Source organism: Tursiops truncatus, chromosome 14, assembly GCF_011762595.2.
Source record: "Tursiops truncatus isolate mTurTru1 chromosome 14, mTurTru1.mat.Y, whole genome shotgun sequence".
In the NCBI taxonomy this organism is placed as follows: Eukaryota; Metazoa; Chordata; class Mammalia; order Artiodactyla; family Delphinidae; genus Tursiops; species Tursiops truncatus.
The window spans coordinates 73,087,809-73,108,211 of NC_047047.1; the positions used below are offsets into that span (position 1 = coordinate 73,087,809).

At 43.7% G+C, this 20,403-nt stretch overlaps 1 protein-coding gene and 1 long non-coding RNA gene across 2 annotated transcripts in view; one reads left to right on the plus strand and one right to left on the minus strand.

Moving 5' to 3' along the window:
- The window catches only part of APOB (apolipoprotein B), a 39,390-nt gene that overhangs the window by 15,593 nt on the left and 3,394 nt on the right, over positions 1-20,403 (plus strand). The window contains exons 17-26 of the mRNA XM_019943351.3: positions 822-989; positions 1,446-1,657; positions 4,173-4,355; positions 5,061-5,182; positions 8,073-8,283; positions 8,846-9,021; positions 9,148-9,335; positions 9,805-9,950; positions 11,735-12,108; positions 12,624-20,183. Of these exons, the coding sequence (XP_019798910.2) occupies positions 822-989; positions 1,446-1,657; positions 4,173-4,355; positions 5,061-5,182; positions 8,073-8,283; positions 8,846-9,021; positions 9,148-9,335; positions 9,805-9,950; positions 11,735-12,108; positions 12,624-20,183 (9,340 nt within the window). The remainder of the gene's footprint in view (positions 1-821; positions 990-1,445; positions 1,658-4,172; positions 4,356-5,060; positions 5,183-8,072; positions 8,284-8,845; positions 9,022-9,147; positions 9,336-9,804; positions 9,951-11,734; positions 12,109-12,623; positions 20,184-20,403) is intronic.
- Positions 1-20,403, minus strand: part of LOC141276355 (uncharacterized) — a 70,201-nt gene that overhangs the window by 8,021 nt on the left and 41,777 nt on the right. Inside the window, exons 4-5 of the long non-coding RNA XR_012325793.1 lie at positions 16,654-19,024; positions 12,664-12,786 (exon numbers count right to left, since the gene is read on the minus strand). This is a non-coding gene — a long non-coding RNA (uncharacterized lncRNA). The remainder of the gene's footprint in view (positions 1-12,663; positions 12,787-16,653; positions 19,025-20,403) is intronic.

The following is a 20,403-nucleotide window of genomic DNA, read 5'->3' on the forward strand; positions in this document are numbered from 1 at the left end:
AGGTAGATTCTCTACCACTGGACCACCAGGGAAGTCCCTATAGTGTTTTATAATTATTAATTTATTAAAAAGGGAGAAAATATCCAAGTATACTCCCTAGGATATAATGAATAATAATGTGGCTTTAATAAAAGAGATCTCAAGTTATTTTGCAGGTGTGTTATAAAGAACAAAGAACAATACATACTTATATGTACATCATCTAAATAGCTCATCAGTTTTGTTTTTTTTTATTATTTTTTAAAATATTTATTTATTTATTTGGCTGTGCTGGGTCTTAGTTGTGGCCTGCGGGATCTGCATTGTGGTGTGCAGGATCTTTTAGTTGCAGCATGTGGATCTAGTTCTCTGACCAGGGATCGAACCCAGGCCCCCTGCATTGGGAGCACGGAGTCTTAGCCACTGGACCACCAGGGAAGTCCCAGCTCATCAGTTTTTAAAAATCGGTTTTACCATAATATATTGTGCTGCAAGTTAAACCCTCATTTACATTTAGACTCCAGAAAATCAGAATTAAGCCATGCTATGCAGTGATATTTAAAGTTCATAAATCTCAGAGGCCCAGAAATATTCTGAAATGCCTTCTAAATCACCAGCTGAAAACAACGTGATATTTACACAGGGCAATTTTTTGTATCCCAATTTGTTGAAATCAATCATCATTCATCTTTGCTTATTAAACTATTCAGCTAATTAAAATATGCTGGTCCCTTCCTTTCTGGATAAAGAAGAATAACCATTGTCTAATGGGGGGGGAGGTCGCATTTCACAAAGCCCACTTTGATGAGGCGTACTTTTCGTCTTTCCTGTCGGATCTACAGATTAAAGAGCTCGTAAGGAAAGGTTCAAAGGGTGACTTGTTTCTTCACTACATCTTCATGGACAATGCCTTTGAACTCCCCACTGGACTTGGATTACAACTGCAGGTGTCCTCCTCTGGAGTCATCACTCCTGGGATCAAGGCTGGAGTGAAACTGGAAGTAGCCAGTGTAAGACTCCGTCCACTTTTTCCTTCCGTAGGTTGTTCTTTTCCTCCAGGGTGGGTGTCTTGTGCAAGTTAAAAAATGTGTTTCCAGTTCAAGACGAAGTGCGTCACCATTGGAATCACCTCGTTAACTGTTATGACAAACGTCAGGCTTCCACTAGGATGCCCCACCTTGCTAGTCCTGCTGGGGCACGGCAGTAGCATGAGAACTCAGCTGTTTCTGTCGTCCTTGTGTCTTGTTATGCTTCAAGTTAACTTGGGCACTTGCTATTCCTGGGTATCAGTCTGGCCCTGGACGACTAAGAACTTGGCTTTTCCTCCTACAAACGAATCTCAGTAACGTTTCCTCTGGTGTGAGCCATCCAGAGATATTTGCCCAGGGGTGGGAAGGATGGTTGATCTGACTGCAGGGGACTGAGGTAATTTAACAAAGCTGAATAGGTTGTTTTGTGACTTACAGATACAGGCAGAACTGGTGACAAAACCGTCTGTGTCTGTGGAGTTTGTGACAAGTATGGGCATCATCATGCCGGACTTTGCTAGGAGTGGGGTCCAGATGAACACCAACTTCTTCCATGAGACAGGCCTGGAGGCGAGAGTAGCCCTGAAAGCTGGGCAGCTGGAGTTCATCGTTCCTTCTCCTAAGAGGCCAGTCAGGCTGTTCAGTGGCAGGTAATTCTTTCAGTTAGATCTGATGAGCCAGTCTGAAAGAAGGAATTATGACTACAGGGTTTGGCCAGGCTAGACAGCTGATTGAGATAATTCAGGCCCCAGTGGATCTGGGGGCGGTGGTGGCTGGAGAGAGAGAAGGTACTGGATTACCTATTTTTAACCTGGCCTAGACTCAGTATGTAATTACAGTTTCCTCGACTTTTCACATTTTACTAAGATGAGACTTAAGACCTACTGATTAATTAGTTGTTGTTAGGTTGTGTTTTCTTGTTTCTTGTTTTGAGAATGAAGAAGCACTAGCTATAGAGAAGTCATCTTTGGGAAATGGGTATTTTTCCCAGGAAAACCACCAAAGGACATACTGATTTGCAGTGGCTAGTTCAGTGCATAAAGCATGGAAGTCCTACTCTCCTGATTATGGGATGCTGCCTCCTATCGAGAGCTCCATTTTCAATGAACTCTTCAAACATTGATTTACCTTAGTTTCCATATTTTGGACACGTTAATTTGTCCATTCAAATATAGTGAGGCAGCAGTGACTATCAAGTGAGGGCTCGGTTAGAGGAAGCAGGAGAGGACCATGAAATGACATATCACGGAGCCTGTGGCAGTTAGGGAAAACCTTCTGAAGAAAGCCGCACTTGAGCTGATCCCTGGAAGCTGTGTCGGAGTTATGCAGACAGAAGAGAAAGGAATGACTGTTCCCAGGCAAAGAGAAAAGCACATGAAATGGCCTGAAGGAAAAATGATACGGTTTGGGAACTACAAGAAATTCCATGAGGTCACGTACACGGGGAGCATGGTGAGAGAGGAAGTGAGAGGCTGGCAAGGGCCAGCCTGTGAGCCGTCTTAGGGAGATTGGGCTCTTCTGAAGGCAAAAGGGTTTCAAGTGGGAGCATAAGTAATATAAGGTCGGTGCTTTAGAAAACTCTGACTCCAGAGCGGGAAATGGGTGGAAAAGAGGCGTGACTGGCAACAGGGAGACCAGTCAGGAGCCTGTTCCAATCACATACAGGAGGGAGACGATAGTGGCCACACCCGACAAGGGCCAGGTTGACAGATGAGTGAGCCAACCCCAGAAATCCTTAGGAGGTAGAAACACAAGTACTTAGTGATTGACTGACTGAATATGGTGGCCGTGGGGGGGGCGGAGAAAGAGGCAAGAGGAGTCAGGGGTGCCCTTCTTTGAAATAGGGACTAAAGAGGAAGAGCAGCTGGTGGGGGGGACAATGACGAAGTCTATTTTCAACACGCTGCACTGGAAGTCCTGTGAGCCAGCCGACGAGAACACCCAGGTGTCAGCGGACCAGTGGGTCTGAGCTCAGTGAAAAGGTCTGAGCTCTGAATACAGATCTGGGCATCACTGGCACATAGCGGCGGTTGAAGTCCAACAGTGATTAGTATAGAGTAAGACATGAGGGACTAGGGCAGAAACAGGCAGAACAGACACACGAGAAGGGGAGAGGAATAAGCAGCAACGAGTGAGAAGGGGTGACCAAAGCCGTAAAGGGGCCCAGAAGCCCAGGAGTGGCCACGGGGTGGATCACCCCATACACAGGCCAACGCTGGCACATAGGGTCCCAGCCCATCAGCAAACGTTGGTCTTAGGGCACCCCCTAAGATGAGGAAACAATACTGAGAAAAGAACACGATATATCAAAGATCCTTTCATCCTTGGATGAAATCAGGACATTGTTGAACTTTCTGGCACTTACTAATTTTTTAAGTACGTACTTGGGAGGAGGATACCATAATCTTTTCAGGGGGTTCGGACTCAAAAGTCTTAATCTGGCCATAAGTGAGCAACTCTACTGAATGCTTCCAAGAGATCAAGGAAGACAAAGCCTCAAAATGTCCTTTGGAGCTGATTGGAGCTGCTGATGAAAGCAATTCCAGAGGCACCATGGGGGTGAAAGTCAGATCCCTGTTCAGTGAGATGGGTGTTGAAAGAAAGTGGAGACTGCAAAGGCAGACAAATTTCTTGACTGTGAGGGAGACAAGAGGGGGCTAGAAGGCAAGGAAAGGGGTGTGTGTGTGTGTGTACACACACAGTGGGAGAAGAAACTTGAGCATGTTTAATGCTGGTGGAAAGAAGCTAGTAGAGAGAGATTTCAGAGGAAAGAGAAGCAGGACACCTCTTATCCACACTTCAGGGAGGAAGGGGCAGCCCTGAGGTCAGATCCCAGCGATGATTACTGACCCCTCTGAGCCTCTTTCCTCTGTAAAAGGAGACTCTTAATGCCCACTGTTGTGGAAATTACAGATAACAAATGTGATGAACTTAGTGCAATATCTTAGTGCAAGTTGTTTCAGGAAACATAAGAGTCACCGTGATTGTTAGCCTTGTTAATGTTCTTACTTTTCTTTGTTTCTGAGTAAATCAAAGAATCTGAGGTGGGTGTGGACAGAGGGAAGACAGAGGGCAGGATAAGGGGGTGTTTGTGCTGCGAGAATCAGTGATGTTCATTTTGGTCCGTGACTTGAAGATAACTCAGATTTTTTCTTCCTTCACCAGTAACACATTGCATCTGGTGTCTACCACCAAAACGGAAGTGATCCCACCTCTCGTTGAGAACAGGCAGTCCTGGTCAACTTGCAAGCCTTTCTTTATTGGCCTGAACTACTGCACCACGGTTGCTTATTCCAACGCCAGCTCCACAGACTCTTCTTCCTACTACCCGCTGACTGGGGACAGCAGGTCAGAGATGTCTCAGTGTCCCCACCTAGCACATGCTTACCTCCTACCTTATGGCAACCGAGCAGGGCCAAGAAAAAACGCTGTGTGTTGTAGATGTCATGTCACCGGCCTCAGGAATTTGCACCGTCCTTTGATTATTTAGAACAGTTGTCCTTTGCCCAACACACCTGAAGGGTACCTACCTAACCTTTGAGTCTAGGGTGGGCGTCTTCATAGGGGGGTAGGAGTGGGGCGGTGCTGGAAGGTGAGGCGTCATGACCCCTAAGGGAGGTCTTTGCTCAAAAAATAAACAACAAGGGCCTTCCCTGGTGGTCCAGTGGTTAAGACTCCACGCTTCCACTGCAGGGGTCACAGGTTCGATCCCTGGTCGAGGAACTAAGATCCCACATGCAGCACAGTGCAGCCAAAATATAAAATAAAATAAAATAAGAGTTACAGGACAAGTCTTATCCTTGTTCTCAGCTTTGCTGACACAACCAACCAACTCCTGCTTGTCCAAAACCCCAGGCACCCTGGGATCTGCCCTTGCCTTGGGCTTTCAGAGGGACTGAAAGGGATCGTAAAGATCATCATTAGTTAAGGACAAGAGACAATGTTAAATAAGGACCAGATTTTTGTTGCAGTTGAGGCTGACTTGTTTTGGGGACGTTGTCACCATCATGAAAGCTCTAACATTATGCATCACACGCATTGTAACATCTATAGATTTGAACTGGAACTGAAGCCAACAGGAGAAGTAGAGCAGTATTCTGCCAGGGCGTTCTACGAACTCCAGAGAGACGGTGAAGCTTTGGTGGACATGCTGAAGTTTGTAACTCAGGCAAAAGGCAAGTGCCCAGAAAAGGGTCCCTCTATCTCTCTGCCCTCGGTCTCAGGTCCAGGACTCACAAGCAGAATATATTTAATTTAATGTATTTAACAAATATTTACTGAGTGCCAGATAAGCGTCAGGCCTGTTCTGAGAGCTGAGGCTAGAATAGTAAACAATGGAGATAAAGTCCCCATCCTTGTGGAGTTATAGTAAACAACCAAACAAGTAAATATTTAGAAAGTCAGATTAGTGCTGGGGAGAAGAATAGAGCACAGAGGGGTCTAGGGAATGTCAGGAGTGGCAGCAAGGAGGAAGGATGGGGGAAGCCAGTGCCATTTGGAATGATAAGGGAAACCCTCACTGGTAAAGGGAGCATAAAAAAAAGACGTGAAGGAGGGAAGGGGATAAGCCATGTGGAAAGAGCGTTACAGGCTGAGGGGCGAGCTGGTGCAGAGGCCCTGAGGCAGGTGCATGGCTACTGTGTTTGAGGAAAAGGAAGGAAGCCAGTGTGGCTGAAGCAGGGAGATCAGGGAGGAAAATGGTAGATGAAGTCAGAGAGGTAGGGGGTTGTGAGGGAAGGATAGTCTTCTAGGCTGTGTACGGATGTTAGTTTTTACGATGAGTGAAGTAAGAAGCTACTATTTTTTTTTAATTGAAGTATGCTTGATTTAAAATGGTGTGTTACTTTCAGGTGTACAGCAAAGTGATTCAGTTGTACATATATTCTTTTTCAGATTCTTTTCCATTATAGATTATTACAAGATACTGACTATAGTTTCCTGTGCTATACAGTAGATCCTTGTTTATCTCTTTTATATATAGTACTGTGTATCTGTCCATCTCAAACTTCTAGTATACCCATCCACCCCCTTTCCCCTTTAGTAACCATAAGTTTGTTTTCTATGTCTGTGAGTCTGTCTTGTAAATAAGTTCATTTGTATCATTTTTTTTTTTAGATTCCACATGTAAGTGATAGCATATGATATTTGTCTTTCTCTGACTTACTTCACTTAGTACAATAATCTCTAGGTCCATCCATGTTGCTACAAATAGCAGTGTTTCATTCTTTTTTTATGGCTGAGTAGTATTTCGTTGTATGTATATACCAGGTCTTCTTTACCCATTCATCTGTTGATGGACACTTAACGTTTCTTCCATGTCTTGACTATTACAGATAGTGTTGCTGTGAACATTAGGGTTCATGTATCTTTTCAAATTAGAGTTTTTGTCTAATTTGGATATGTGCCCAGGAGTGGGATTGCTACATCGTATGGTAATTCTCTTTTTAGTTTTTTAGGAAACCTCCATACTGTTCTCCATAGTGGCTGCACCAATTTACATTCCCACCAACAGTGCAGGAGGGTTCCCTTTTCTCCACACCCTCTCCAGCATTTGTTACTTTTAGACTTTTTGATCACAGCCATTCTGACTGGTGTGAGGTGACACCTCATTGTAGTTTTGATTCGTGTTTCTCTAATAATTAGCGATGCTGAGCATCTTTTCACATGCTTGTTTGCCATCTGTATGTCTGTTTAGTTTTTCTGCCCATTTTTTGATTGGGTTGTTTTTTTTGATATTGAGCCGTATAAAGCTGTTTGTATGTTTGGAAATTAATTAAGCCATCGTTGGCCGCATCGTTTGCAAATATTTTCTCCCAGTCTGTAGGTTGTCTTTCCATTTTGTTCATGGTTTCCTTTGCTGTGGTTATAAGTTTGATTATGTCCTATTTGTTTATTTTTGAAGAAGCTACTGTTTGATTTATGTTTATGTTGAAGAAAGACTTGAGGGGGACAAGAGCAGAGAAACTAGTATGTAGGCCGTCAGAGTAATCCAGGCCAGAGACAGTGGTGCTTTGGGTTGGAGTGGTGATGGCAAAGGCGGTTGGACTCGGCCATGTTTTAAAGACTGGGCAGACAACAATCTGCTGATACAGTAGGTGTTCAGGGTGAGAGAAAAAAGGCAATCAGGACGACTCGAAGTTTTTGGCCTGAACAGCTGAAGAACAGGGCTGCCACATCCTGAGATGGGGGCACAGGTTTTAAATGTTCACTTTGGAAGATTTTTTATGTAGGAATAATATGTCACAAAATTCAACAAGGAAAACAAAACCCGCAGGAAAGGGGTGGGGCACACAGGGGGCACGTACTGAAAAAAAGTGTCAAGTAACGATTTTACAAGAGATGTAAAATGGGTATTGACCTGTGAATTCAAGGAAGCCTGGAAATCTTGTGGCAAAGAAAGGAGGAGCCGGGGAGAGGGGAAGGCAGGGCAGGGTGGCAGCGAACCAGGAAGGGTGTCGTAGGCAGACGATCATACAGAGATGTCACGTGTGCCTGACACAGAAGGACCCCGAGCCCTTACTGGTCCCTGAACACGCTGAGTTTTTCTCATGTCCGAACGTTTGCCTTTCTGATTCCCTCTGCCTGGAAGGCTCTCCCTGCAGAATGCAGCACAGCCCAGCCTCTCTCTTCATTCAGGTCTCTGCCCACATATCCTCTTGTCAGAACTTCTCTGACCACCACACGTGAAATAGCACCTGTTCTATCCCTTTCTCTCCTGTATCACCTTATCCGGTTTTACTTTTCTTCTGAACAAACACGTATTGCCACCTGACATAAATAATGCACTTGCTTATTGTCTGTACCCCTCCCATTAGAATGTCAGTTCCATGAGGGCAGGGGCTTCCAGTGCCAAGAGCAGTGCCTAGCACGTGATAAGCAATCAGTAAATACTTACAGATTGAACAAATGTGCAAGTACCGCTGAGTTAAAAATTTAAGGTAAAATCCTGAACTGTGTCCTCATTTGAGCACATTAAGTACTTGAGGTTTCTCTGCCTTTTTCTCTCTTTCCTTCCTAAACATATCTTCTGAATAGACATCTTGATTCTCTTGTACACTCTTCCAGGTGTGAAGCAGACCGAGGCTACTATGATGTTCACATATAACCGGCAGAGTAAGACTTTGTCCAGTGAAATCCAGATTCCAGATTTTGATGTTGACCTTGGGACAGTCCTCAGAGTTCGTGATGAATCTGCTGAGGAAGAAAAGTCTTACAAGCTCACCCTTGACATTCAGAATAAGAAAATCACTGAGGTCACCCTCACCGGCCATATGAGGTAAGGAAGGCTCCAGGCGGGGTCTGACCTGAGCTGTGGGCCTTCGTGGCTCTTTCCTTTCTTCCTTTTCAGCTTGAAAGCTGACCAAGGGGTCTGCACTTTAAGGGGCAGACAGAGCCCTCAACACTGTGACCCTCTGCACGTGTCCAGTTGGATCTGCCTACCGTTCATTGGGTACTATTCATCAGGCACTATACTGGGTACTTTAAAGAAATTATCTCAGCCCTCATAATAAACTGCAGATAGGTATGAGTTTCCCTGTTTTATAGATAAGGAAATGGTAGCTCGGAGGGGTTAAATAATTCGGCCAAGGCAGTAGAGCTAGTAAATGGTAGAGCAGGATTCAAACAGTTTTCGAAAACCTTCTCTCTCCCATACCTCCCTGGAGTGTCCTGAATTTGTAGTGAGTTAGCTTTAGAAGTTAAGGAGTTCACTCTCTGGTCATTTCTCTGAGCCATTCATGTATCTTGTTTTCATCGCCACAAGTGGAACTTGCATTGAACCCTGCCTATCTCTTTGGAATGAATGGAGTCACTGATGTCAACTTTTTCTTTTTCAATAGTTATGACAGGAAGGAAGAAGGCAAAATCAAAGGTGTTATCTCCATACCCCGTTTGCAAGCAGAAGCCAGAAGTGAGATCCTCACCCAGTGGTCTCCCTCAAAACTGCTCCTGCAGATGGACTCATCTGCTACAGCTTACGGCTCAACAGTTTCCAAGAAGGTGGCATGGCGTTATGGTAAGCACGTCTTCCCCACGTGAGCACTTCCAAGAGCACGGTGTACTCGACGGCAGTGCGTGTTGACAGCCATAGGTGGGAGCTGACCTGGCACTACTGACAACTATTTCACGTGTGTGTTTTCAGATGAAGAGAAGATTGAATTTGAATGGAACACAGGCACCAACGTGGATACCAAAAAAGCAGCTTCCAGTTTCCCTGTGGATCTCTCTGATTATCCTAAAAGTTTGCAAATGTATGCCAGTAGTCTCCTGGATCACAGAGTTCCTCAAACAAACATGACTTTCCGGCACATGGGTTCCAAATTAGCAGTTGTAAGTACACATCAGCCAGTCAATAAATACACGGTTATAAGTGCTAATTACATAGTCAGCTCTGAGTTAGGTGAAAGAGTATCCAGAGATGGATAAGGCATGCTTCCTACCCCCAGGGAATTCCTGGGGAGAAAAATAAGCACTCACGTATGCATAGTTACCCAGTTACACAAGGCTATGTTTTTAAACACCAGATGAATACTACTAAGCAGAAGAGTTACCTAAGATATCACAGGGAGCTTCAGGACACTGACTAGGGGTTTGACTATGCTACGTATTCCTTTTATAAAATACAGGAAGAGATTAATTACTGACAACCAAAATTCATAATTTTTATGATTTATTTTTTAACTTTGAGTATACCGTCCTGCTTAGTGATCGAGCTGCCAAATACGGATTCTCACCTGATGTTAACTGTGTTTGATGCCCACCCATGCCCATTGCTTTCAAAACTTCTATTATTTTGTAGGCAACAAGTACATGGCTTCAGGAGGCATCGAGGAATCTTCCTTATGCCCAGAATTTACAAGATCATCTCAGTGGCCTACAAGAGTTGTACCTCCAGAAAATGGAATTGCCAGACTTCCACATCCCAGAAAACCTCTTCTTAAAAAGGTAAAAAGAGGAACCAGAAAAATTTCTTGAACCATGAAAAGTAAATGGAAGATTTTACTTAGCATGATCTAGACTTCTTTTAAATTTACATTTTTAAGGGAAACAAGGTAAGCATTTTAAGGAGATTAGTAACTGTCACATAAACATTGTGGCATTTTCGCATTTTTAAATATGAGGTCAGAATGTGAATGCCAACCCAGTCGGAAAAAAAGGAAAAAAAACCTAAGAAAGTAATTAGGAGATGCTGGTACTTCCACCCTAAGATGTTTTATTCACTTAGTTTTAAAACTGAATTTGAAAGCCATTCACTTTTCCTCTACTGTAAGTGAACTCGCCTTATGCTCAGGATCAGGATATACTCATAATCATGAAGAATTCAGGAGTGGCTGGCAGACTTGTTGGCTACAGGCTTGCTGTTGAGCTCACAGGGTCAGAACAGCCATTGGGCATGGAATGAAGGCACATTCTGAGAGCATATGTCACTTTAGCAAAATAGCATCATCCTTATGGGGAATCAGATTGGAAAATGCTCGGTCCCCTTCTGTACTTACAGAAATACATGTGATGCTTTGATTTCTGTCATGAAAATTTAAAACTCAGAGCATGAGCTGAAAAGACTACAGTCTGTTCTGGATTGGCTGTTCTCTGTGTTATCCTCAGGGTTTAGAAAACAAGTGGCCTGTGTCACATGGGCCTTTCCACAGTCTGTGTCTGGGCAGCAAAGTGTAATAGGCCAGATAAGTGTGTGAAAGGGCTAAAATCCACCAAAACAGTCATATGGACAAAATATGAAGATAAGAGAAAAAAAGTGGCAGCTTCAGAGGACCCAGGAACCTCTTCCTTCACTCCTAGTGTTTCCAACCAACAGTCTTGTCTGTGCTGTGCTGAAAAGGCAGGACCACAGGACCTTAGAAGTGGATGGGGCCTTATCAAGCATGGGATCTCATCATGAATGTTGGGATCTGGATAGGCAGCATCCAGTCCTTGACGGAGTAATGCAATGAATAGTTGTTTGTTTACTACACTTACACTCTGCCATCCTACTTTCCTCTTGTGAGTTGTCAAAATAGTCCATTGTATGTGCACAGTACGGAAAAGATTGGTATTTTAGGTATTTTTTTCTCATTTCATATCCAAGACCAGCTCTGTGAGATCAGCAGAAACGGTACTGTCATCCTCACCACACAGATAACATCACTGAGACTCAGAAAGGCGAATTCACTAGCACAGCTCCCACTGATTGCTGATACTAACGTTATAACTCAAGATTACTGATGCCCATGCCTGTGCTCTTTCCACATGTCAAGATGCCTCAATTCAGTTGAGCAGATACGTATCAAGTATCCCGTGTGCAGTACTAGATTAGACTAGGTGCAGTGAGAAAATAAAAACTGGATAAGGTGTAATCCTTCCCCCCACAGGAAGACACTGTGTAGACACTGACAACTGAACAAATAAGTGCTAGTTATATAAGCAGATTATGAAAAGATCTTTGAGATAGGTGGAAGCGACCGTGTCACTATAAGAACAAGAGAAATTGACTGTGACTTAGATGGGATGGTAGAAATAAGGACACAGCTCTTGGGAGGGATTTGAACGGATGTGAGTGTTTGTAGGTAGAGGTTAAAGCCAAGGGACGCCAGGCCCGGGGAGCAGCAGGAGGAACAGTGCAGTGCAGGATTGGAAATGAGACACATGCACTATCGCTCAGAAGCTCAGGTGGCAGAGAACTTCGAGGGCTTGCTGTCTTACTGTGGGGACATTGTCTTTGCTCTTCATTTCAGTGACGGTCGGATCAAATACACCCTGAACAAGAACAGTGTGAACATTGAGATCCCTTTGCCTTTTGGTGGCAAATCCTCCAAAGATCTAAAGATGTTAGAGACTATTCGGACACCAGCCCTCAACTTCCAGCCTGTGGGATTCCACCTGCCATCTCAAGAGTTCCAAGTCCCCACTTTTACAATCCCCAAGTTGTATCAACTGCGGGTGCCTCTCTTGGGTGTTCTAGACCTCTCCACAAATACCTACAGTAACTTGTATAACTGGTCCGCCTCCTATACTGGCGGCAACACCAGCACAGACTCCTTGAGCCTCCAGGCTCAGTGCCATGTGAAGGCAGACGCCGTGGTCGACCTGCTCTCCTACCATGTGCAAGGTGAGCCCTGCCCAAGGGGAGGTTCACAGAGCGAATTTGCTGCAGGTCCCAATGGGCTAGCCTCCTCTGGGAAGGGAAAAACTTGGGCTTTCTTGCAGACATTGTTCTTGCTACTTGGAACCCTATTCTTTTTCCTTCCTCCCTTCCTTCCTCCCTCCCTTCCTTCCTTCGGAAATATGTATTAAACACCTATGTATCAAGCATTCTACTAGGCAGTAACAGAGAAAACAGATAAACTGGCAATTAGAATTCAGTGTGAGAGGTGCTGTGATAGGGTATAGTGTGTAAGGTACAGTGGAGGACAAGGGAACCCAGCAAGGTCTGTGGTGGTCAGGGAAGGCCTCCAGGAGGAATGCCTTTTGCTATCAGATTTTGTGCTCATGTTATAAATGGAGGAGACTGTTGCACAACTGACCAAGACCAATGGGACTCCCTTATTGAAAGACTTTCAACATAGAAAGTGTTGTGGAAGTGCATGACTTCATTTAACCAATGTGTTTTGATTTTTATGCTAGGATCTGCAAAAACAACGTATGACCACAGGAATACACTCACGTTTTCGGGTGATGGGTCTCTACACCACAAATTCCTGGATTCACACGTCAAATTCAGTCACGTGGAGAAAACTGGAAACAATCCAGCCTCAAAAGGTTTTCTGACATTTGATGCATCGAGTGCCTGGGGACCACAGATATCTGCTTCAGTCCATTTAGACTCAAAAAAGAAACAGCATTTGTATGTCAAAGAGGTCACGATTGATGGGCAGCTCAGAGCCTCTTCGTTCTACGCTAAAGGTGTATATGGCCTGTCTTATCAGAGGGATCCTACCACTGGCCAGCTAAGTGGAGAATCCAACATGAGGTTTAACTCCTCCTACCTCCAGGGCACCAACCAGATAACAGGAAGATATGAAGATGGAACAGTCTCTGTTACCTCCACCTTGGATCTGCAAGGTGGCCTCATGAAAAATACCGCTTCCCTGAAGTACGAGAACTACGAGCTGACTCTGAAATCTGACACCAACGGGAAGTATGAGGACTTTGCCACTTCGAACAAGATGGATCTGACCTTCTCTAAGCAAAGTGCATTGCTACGTTCTGAGTATCAGGCTGATTACAAGTCACTGAAGTTCTTCACCCTGCTTTCCGGATCACTAAACTCCCGTGGTCTTGAGTTAAATGCTGACATCTTGGGCACTGACAGAATTAATAGTGGTGCTCACAAGGCAACACTAAGGATTGCCCAAGATGGAATGTCTACCAGTGCAACGACCAACTTGAAGTATAGTCCCCTAATGCTGGAGAATGAACTCAATGCCGCGCTTGGCCTCTCTGGGGCATCCCTGAAATTAACAACAAATGGCCGCTTCCGGGAACACCATGCAAAATTCAGTCTAGATGGAAGAGCTACCCTCACAGAGGTGTCACTGGGAAGTGCTTATCAGGCCATGATTCTGGGGGTCGACAGCAAAAACATTTTCAACTTCAGAATCAACCAGGAAGGACTCAAGCTTTCAAATGACATGATGGGCTCATACGCTGAAATGAAACTTGACTACACAAACAATCTGAACATTGCAGGGTTATCACTGGACTTCTCTTCCAAACTTGACAACATTTATAGCTCTGACAAGTTTTATAAGCAAAATTTTAATCTACAGTTACAGCCCTATTCCCTGGTAACTACTTTAAACAACGACTTGAAATTCAGTGCTCTGGATATGACCAACAATGGAAAATTACGGCTTGAACCTCTGAAGCTGAATGTGGGTGGGACCATAAAAGGAGCCTACCAAAATAATGAACTAAAACACATCTACACTCTTTCTTATGCTGACTTATCAGCAAGTTATAAAGCAGACACTGTAGCTAAGGTGCAGGGGGCAGAGTTTAGCCATCGGCTCAACACTAACATCGCTGGGCTCACTTCAACCGTTGACATCAGTACAAACTACAATTCAGACTCCCTGCATTTCAACAATGTTTTCCACTCTGCAGTGGCCCCATTTACAATGACCGTCGACACGCATACAAATGGCAATGGGAAACTGGTTCTCTGGGGACAACACACTGGGCAGCTGTATAGCAAATTCCTGTTGAAAGCAGAACCTCTGGCCTTTACTTTTTCTCATGATTACAGAGGATCCACAAGTCACCATCTCGTGTCCAGGAGGAGCATCAGGACTGCTCTTGATCACAAAATCAGTGCCCTGCTCACTCTGGCCGAGCAGACAGGCACCTGGAAACTCAAGACCCAATTGAACCAAAATGAATACAGCCAGGACTTCAGTGCTTACAACACTAAAGAAAAAGTTGGTGTTGAGCTCAGTGGACGAGCCCTGGCTGACCTCACTGTGCTGGACTCCCCTATTACAGTGCCACTTTTACTCAGTGAGCCCATCAGTGTAATTGACGCTTTAGAGCTGAGGGATGCTGTTGACCAGCCCCAAGAATTCACTCTTGTTGCTTCTGTAAAATATGATAAGAACCAAGAGGTTCACACCATCAACCTCCCATTCTTTAAAATCCTGCCAGAATATTTTGAGAAGACTCGAGAGGTAGTTATAGGTGCACTGGAAGCTATACAGAAAGAATTGAAACACATCAATATTGATGAACGCATGAGGAAATACACAGCAGCCTTGGACAAACTCCCACAGCAAGTTAATGATTATCTGAATGCATTCAACTGGGAGAAACACGTTTTGAGTGCCAAGGAGAAACTAACTGCTTTCACAGAAAATTATAGAATTACAGAAAATGATCTGCAGATCGTATTAGACAATGCCAAAATCAACCTTAATGGAAAACTATCTCAGCTACAAACATATGTGATACAATTTGATCAGTATATTAAATATAATTATGATTTACATGATTTTAAGGCAGCTATTGCTAAGATTATTGATCGAATCATTGAAAAATTGAAAACTCTTGATGAACGTTATCATATCCGTGTAACTGTACTAAAAGAAATCCGTGATCTGTGTTTTTTGATTGAAAATATTGATTTTAACAAAATTGGAAGTAGTACTGCATCTTGGATTCAAAATATGGATACTAAGTATCAAATCAGAATCCAGATACAAGAAAAATTGCAGCAGCTCCATGCGCAGATTCAGAATGTAGACATCCAGCACCTTGCGGACAAGGTCAGACAACAGGTTGAAGCTGTTGATGTCAGAGTGCTCTTAGATCAGTTGAGAACTACAATCTCATTTCAAAGAATAAAGGAAATTATTGAGCATGTCAAATACTGTGTTACACATCTTTTTGAAGATTTTGAAGTAATTGAGGAAATCAATGCTTTCAGAGTCATGGTCCATGAGTTCATTGAGACATATAAAATAGACCACCACATCCAGGTTTTAATGGATAAGTCAGTGCAGTTGGCCCACCAATACAAGCTGCAGGAGACTGTTCAGAAGCTAAGCAGTGTCCTACAGCAAGTCAAGATGGCAGATCTTGTTGAGGAATTGATTGGGTTTACCGACCATGCTCTCAGGCAGCTTGAAGCATTGTCTTTTAAACAATTCATTGAGGAAATAAACAGATTCCTTGACATGCTGGTAAAGAAGTTAAGGTCATTTGATTACCACCAGTTTGTAGGTGAAACCAATAATAAAATTCGTGAGGTGACTCAGAGAATCAATGGTGAAATTCGGGCTCTGGGACTTCCACAGAAAGCTAAAGCACTACAGCTGTTCACAGAGGACGTCAAGGCCACAGTCTCAGTCCATCTGGAAAACCTAAAGGCCACCAAAGTAACCTGGTTCCTTGATTGGTTACGGGTTTCTATAGTTCACATGAAAGCCAAATTCCAAGACACCCTAGAAGATATACGAGACCGAGTGTATCAAATGGATATGCAGCAGGAAGTCCAGCGATACCTGTTCCTAGTTGGCCAGGTTTACAGCACACTTGTCACCTACATTTCCGATTGGTGGAATCTTGCTGCTAAGAACCTTACTGACTTTGCAGAACAGTATTCTCTCCAAGACTGGGCCAAAAACCTGAAAACATTAGTAGAACAAGGGTTCACTGTTCCCAAAATCCAGACCACCTTTGGGACCATACCTGCCTTTGAAGTCAGTCTCCGTGCCCTTCAGGAGGCTACATATCAGACTCCTGACTTCATTGTCCCCCTGACAGATCTGAAGATTCCATCCGTTCAGATCAACTTCAAAAAGTTGAAAGATATAAAAATCCCATCCAGGTTTTCCACGCCAGAATTTACTGTCCTCAATACCTTCCACATCCCTTCCTTTACAGTTGACTTGGTAGAAATAAAAACAAAGATCATCAGAACCATTGACCAAATGCTGAACAGTGAGCTGCAGTGGCCAGTCCCAGAAGTGTACCTGAGGGATCTGAGCGGGGTGGACACGGTTCTTGCTAGAATCCCTGTGCCAGACTTCCATTTACCAGAAATCACAATTCCAGAATTTGTCATACCACATCTCAATGTTACAGATTTTCAAGTTTCTGACCTTCACATGCCAGAATTCCAGCTTCCCCACATCTCACACACAACTGAAGTACCTACTTTTGGCAAGCTGTATGGCATTTTGAAAATCCAATCTCCCCTTCTCATATTAGATGCAAATGCTGACATTCAGAATGTAACTGCTTCTGCAAACCAGGCAGAGATTGAGGCTTCTGTCACTGCCAAAGGAGAATCCAAATTAGAAGTTCTCAATTTTGATTTTCAAGCAAACGCACAACTCTCAGACCCTAAGATTAATCCACTGGTTCTGAAGGAATCTATGAGGTTCTCCAGCAAGTACCTGAAAATGGAGCATGAGAGTGAAGTGCTATTTGTTGGAAATGCTATTGAGGGAAAATCAAACACAGTGGCAGGTTTACACACAGAAAAAAATACACTGGAGCTTAGCAACGGTGTGCTTGTCAAGATAAATCATCAGCTTACCCTGGACAGCAACACAAAGTACTTCCACAAATTGAACATCCCCAAACTGGACTTCTCCAGCCAGGCTGACCTGCGCAGTGAAATCAAGACCCTGTTGGAAGCTGGACACCTAGCGTGGACTTCTTCTGGAACAGGGTCCTGGAAATTGGCCTGCCACAAATTCTCAGATGAGGGAACACAGGAATCCCAAAGTAACTTTACTGTGGAAGGACCCATCACGTCCTTTGGATTATCTAATAAGATCAATAGCAAACACCTAAGAGTAAACCAAAATATAGTTTATGAATCTCGCTTCCTCAACTTTTCTAAATTTGAAATCCAGTCACAAGCTGAATGCCAGTACTTGGGCCGCAGTGTTCTAACTGCTAAAGGTATGGCGCTGCTTAGAGAAGGGAAGGCAGAGATAACTGGCAACCATGATGCGCATTTAAATGGAAAGGTTATTGGAACTCTGAAAAATTCTCTTTTCTTTTCAGCACAGCCACATGCGCTTACCGCATCCACAAACAATGAAGGGAACTTGAGAGTTAGTTTTCCATTAAAATTGACAGGGAAGATAGACTTTTTGAATAATTATGCACTGTTTCTGAGTCCTGGTGCCCAGCAAGCAAGTTGGCAATCAAGTGCCAGGTTCAATCAGTATAAGTACAATCAGAATTTCTCTGCTGGAAACAATGAGAAAAGCATCGAGGCCCACATAGGGATAAATGGAGAAGCCAACCTGGATTTTTTAAACATTCCTTTAACAATCCCTGAAATGACTCTACCTTATACAAACCTCACAACACCCCAGGTGAAAGATATCTCCTTATGGGAAAAGACAGGCTTGAAGGAATTCTTGAAAACAACAAAGCAATCATTCGATTTAAGTGTAAAGGCTCAGTATAAGAAAAACAAAGACAAGCATTCCATCCCAGTTCCTCTGGCTGGATTTTATGCATTTATCAATCGTAACATCAATTCCTTCAACAGGCATTTCGAGACAGTCAGAAACAAGGCATTAGATTTTTTTATCAAATCCTACAATGAAGCAAAAATTACATTTGATAAGTACAAGGTTGAAAAATCCCTCAACCAGCAACCCAGGTTCTATAAAATTCCTGGATACACTATTCCAGTTACCAACATTGAAGTGTCTCCACTCACAGTGAAGATGTTGACATTCGGGTATGTGATCCCCAAAGAGATCAGTACCCCCAGCATCACCATCCCGGGTTCTGGCGCCTACGTGCCCTCATACACATTAGTCCTGCCATTCCTAGAGCTGCCAACCCTTCATGTCCCTAGGAATCTTCTTGAGCTTTCTCTTCCAGAGTTCAAGGTATTGAGTACCACAAACAAAATTTTAATTCCAGCCATGGGCAATATTACCTATGATTTTTCCTTTAAATCAAGTGTCATCACACTGAATACCAATGTTGGTCTTTATAACCAATCAGATATTGTGGCTCATTTTCTTACTTCCTCTTCTTCTGTCATTGATGCACTGCAGTACAAATTAGAGGGCACCTCAAGTTTGACAAGGAAAAGAGGGTTGAAGCTAGCCACAGCTTTGTCTCTGAGTAACAAACTCGTGGAGGGCAATCATGACAATACTATTAGCTTCACCAAGAAAAACATGGATGCATCCATGACAACAACTGCAAGAGTCCAAATTCCACTTTTGAGAATGAATTTCAAGCAAGAACTTAATGGAAATACCAAGTCAAAACCTACTGTCTCTTCATCCATTGAATTGAAGTATGATTTCAGTTGGCCCCATGTGCACACTACTGCTACAGGGGCGTTTGACCACAAGCTCAGCTTAGAATGTCTCACCTCTTACTTTTCCATTGAGTCATCTACCAAAGGAGGTGTCAAGGCTTTTATCCTTTCAAGGGAATATTCAGGAACTCTTGCCAGTGAGGCCAGCACTTACTTGAATTCCAAGGGTACTCGATCTTCTGTGAAGCTGCTAGGAGCTTCCAAAGCAGATGGTATCTGGAACCTTGAAGTAAAAGAAAATTTTGCTGGAGAAACCACTCTCCAACGCATATATGCCATCTGGGAACAAAATACGAAAAACCATTTACAGCTAGGGGGCCTCTTTTTAACATCTGGAGAGCATACAAGCAAAGCCACCCTGGAACTTTCCCTGTGGGAAATATCAGCCCTTGTTCAGGTCCGTGCACGTCAGCCCAATTCCCTCCTTAATATCAATTACCTTGGCCAGGAAGTGTCCCTGAATGCTAACACTGAGAACCAGAAAATGAGCTGGAAAAGTCAGGTCCAGGTTCATTCTGGGTCTCTCCAGAACAACATACAGCTTTCCAATGGCCAAGAAGAGGCACGCCTTGACATGGCAGGCTCCTTAGAAGGGTACCTATGGTTCCTCAAAGATGCTGTCTTACCAGTTTATGACAAGAGCATGTGGGACCTCCTAAAGCTGGATGTAACCACCACCAACGATAGGAAACAGTATCTCCGTGCTTCAACTGCCCTTGTATATACCAAAAACCCCAATGGCTATCCTGTTTCTATCCCCGTGCAAGAATTGGCTGCTAAATTCATTATTCCTGGACTGAAACTATATAACCTAACTTCCGTTCATGTCACACCTACATTCCACGTCCCCTTTACAGATCTTCAGGTTCCATCCTACATACTTGACTTCAGTGAAATAAAAATCTACGAGAAGCTAAGTACTTTGCCATTTGCCCTCAACATACCAACACTACCCAAAGTGAAATTCCCCAAAGTTGATGTGTTAGCACAATATTCTGAACCAGAAGTCTCCTCAGTTCCCTTTTTTGAGATAACTGTGCCTGCATCCCAGTTGACTGTGTCCCACTTCACCCTTCCAAAAAGTATTTCAGTTGGCAGTGCTGTTTCGGATCTAAATGTGGTGGCCAGCAACACTGCAGACTTCGAGTTGCCAACAGTCACCATGCCTGAGCAGACTACTGAGATTCCTTCCATGAAGTTCTCTGTACCTGCTGGAATTTTCATTCCTTCCTTTGGAACACTGACTGCACGTTTCGAGGTGGCCTCTCCCTTGTATAATGCCACTTGGAGTGCTGGTTTGAAAAATAAAGGGGATCACGTTGAAACATTCCTGGATTCCACATGCAGCTCCACCATTCAGTTCCTGGAATATGACCTAAACGGTAAGGAAATTTCCTGCCTCCCCTACACGCTTTATTTCTTCAGTGCGAGTTGTGAATAAATAATTATGTATTTAGATATGACTCCAAGCAAAATTGCTCTCTATAGCAAAATTGAAAAGAGGCGGGAAGGAGACACATGTATACCCCACATGTGAAAACCATCCTGTTGAAAACCTACTGACACTGCTGAAGGATAGGTTCAGAGAAAATAGATTTTTCT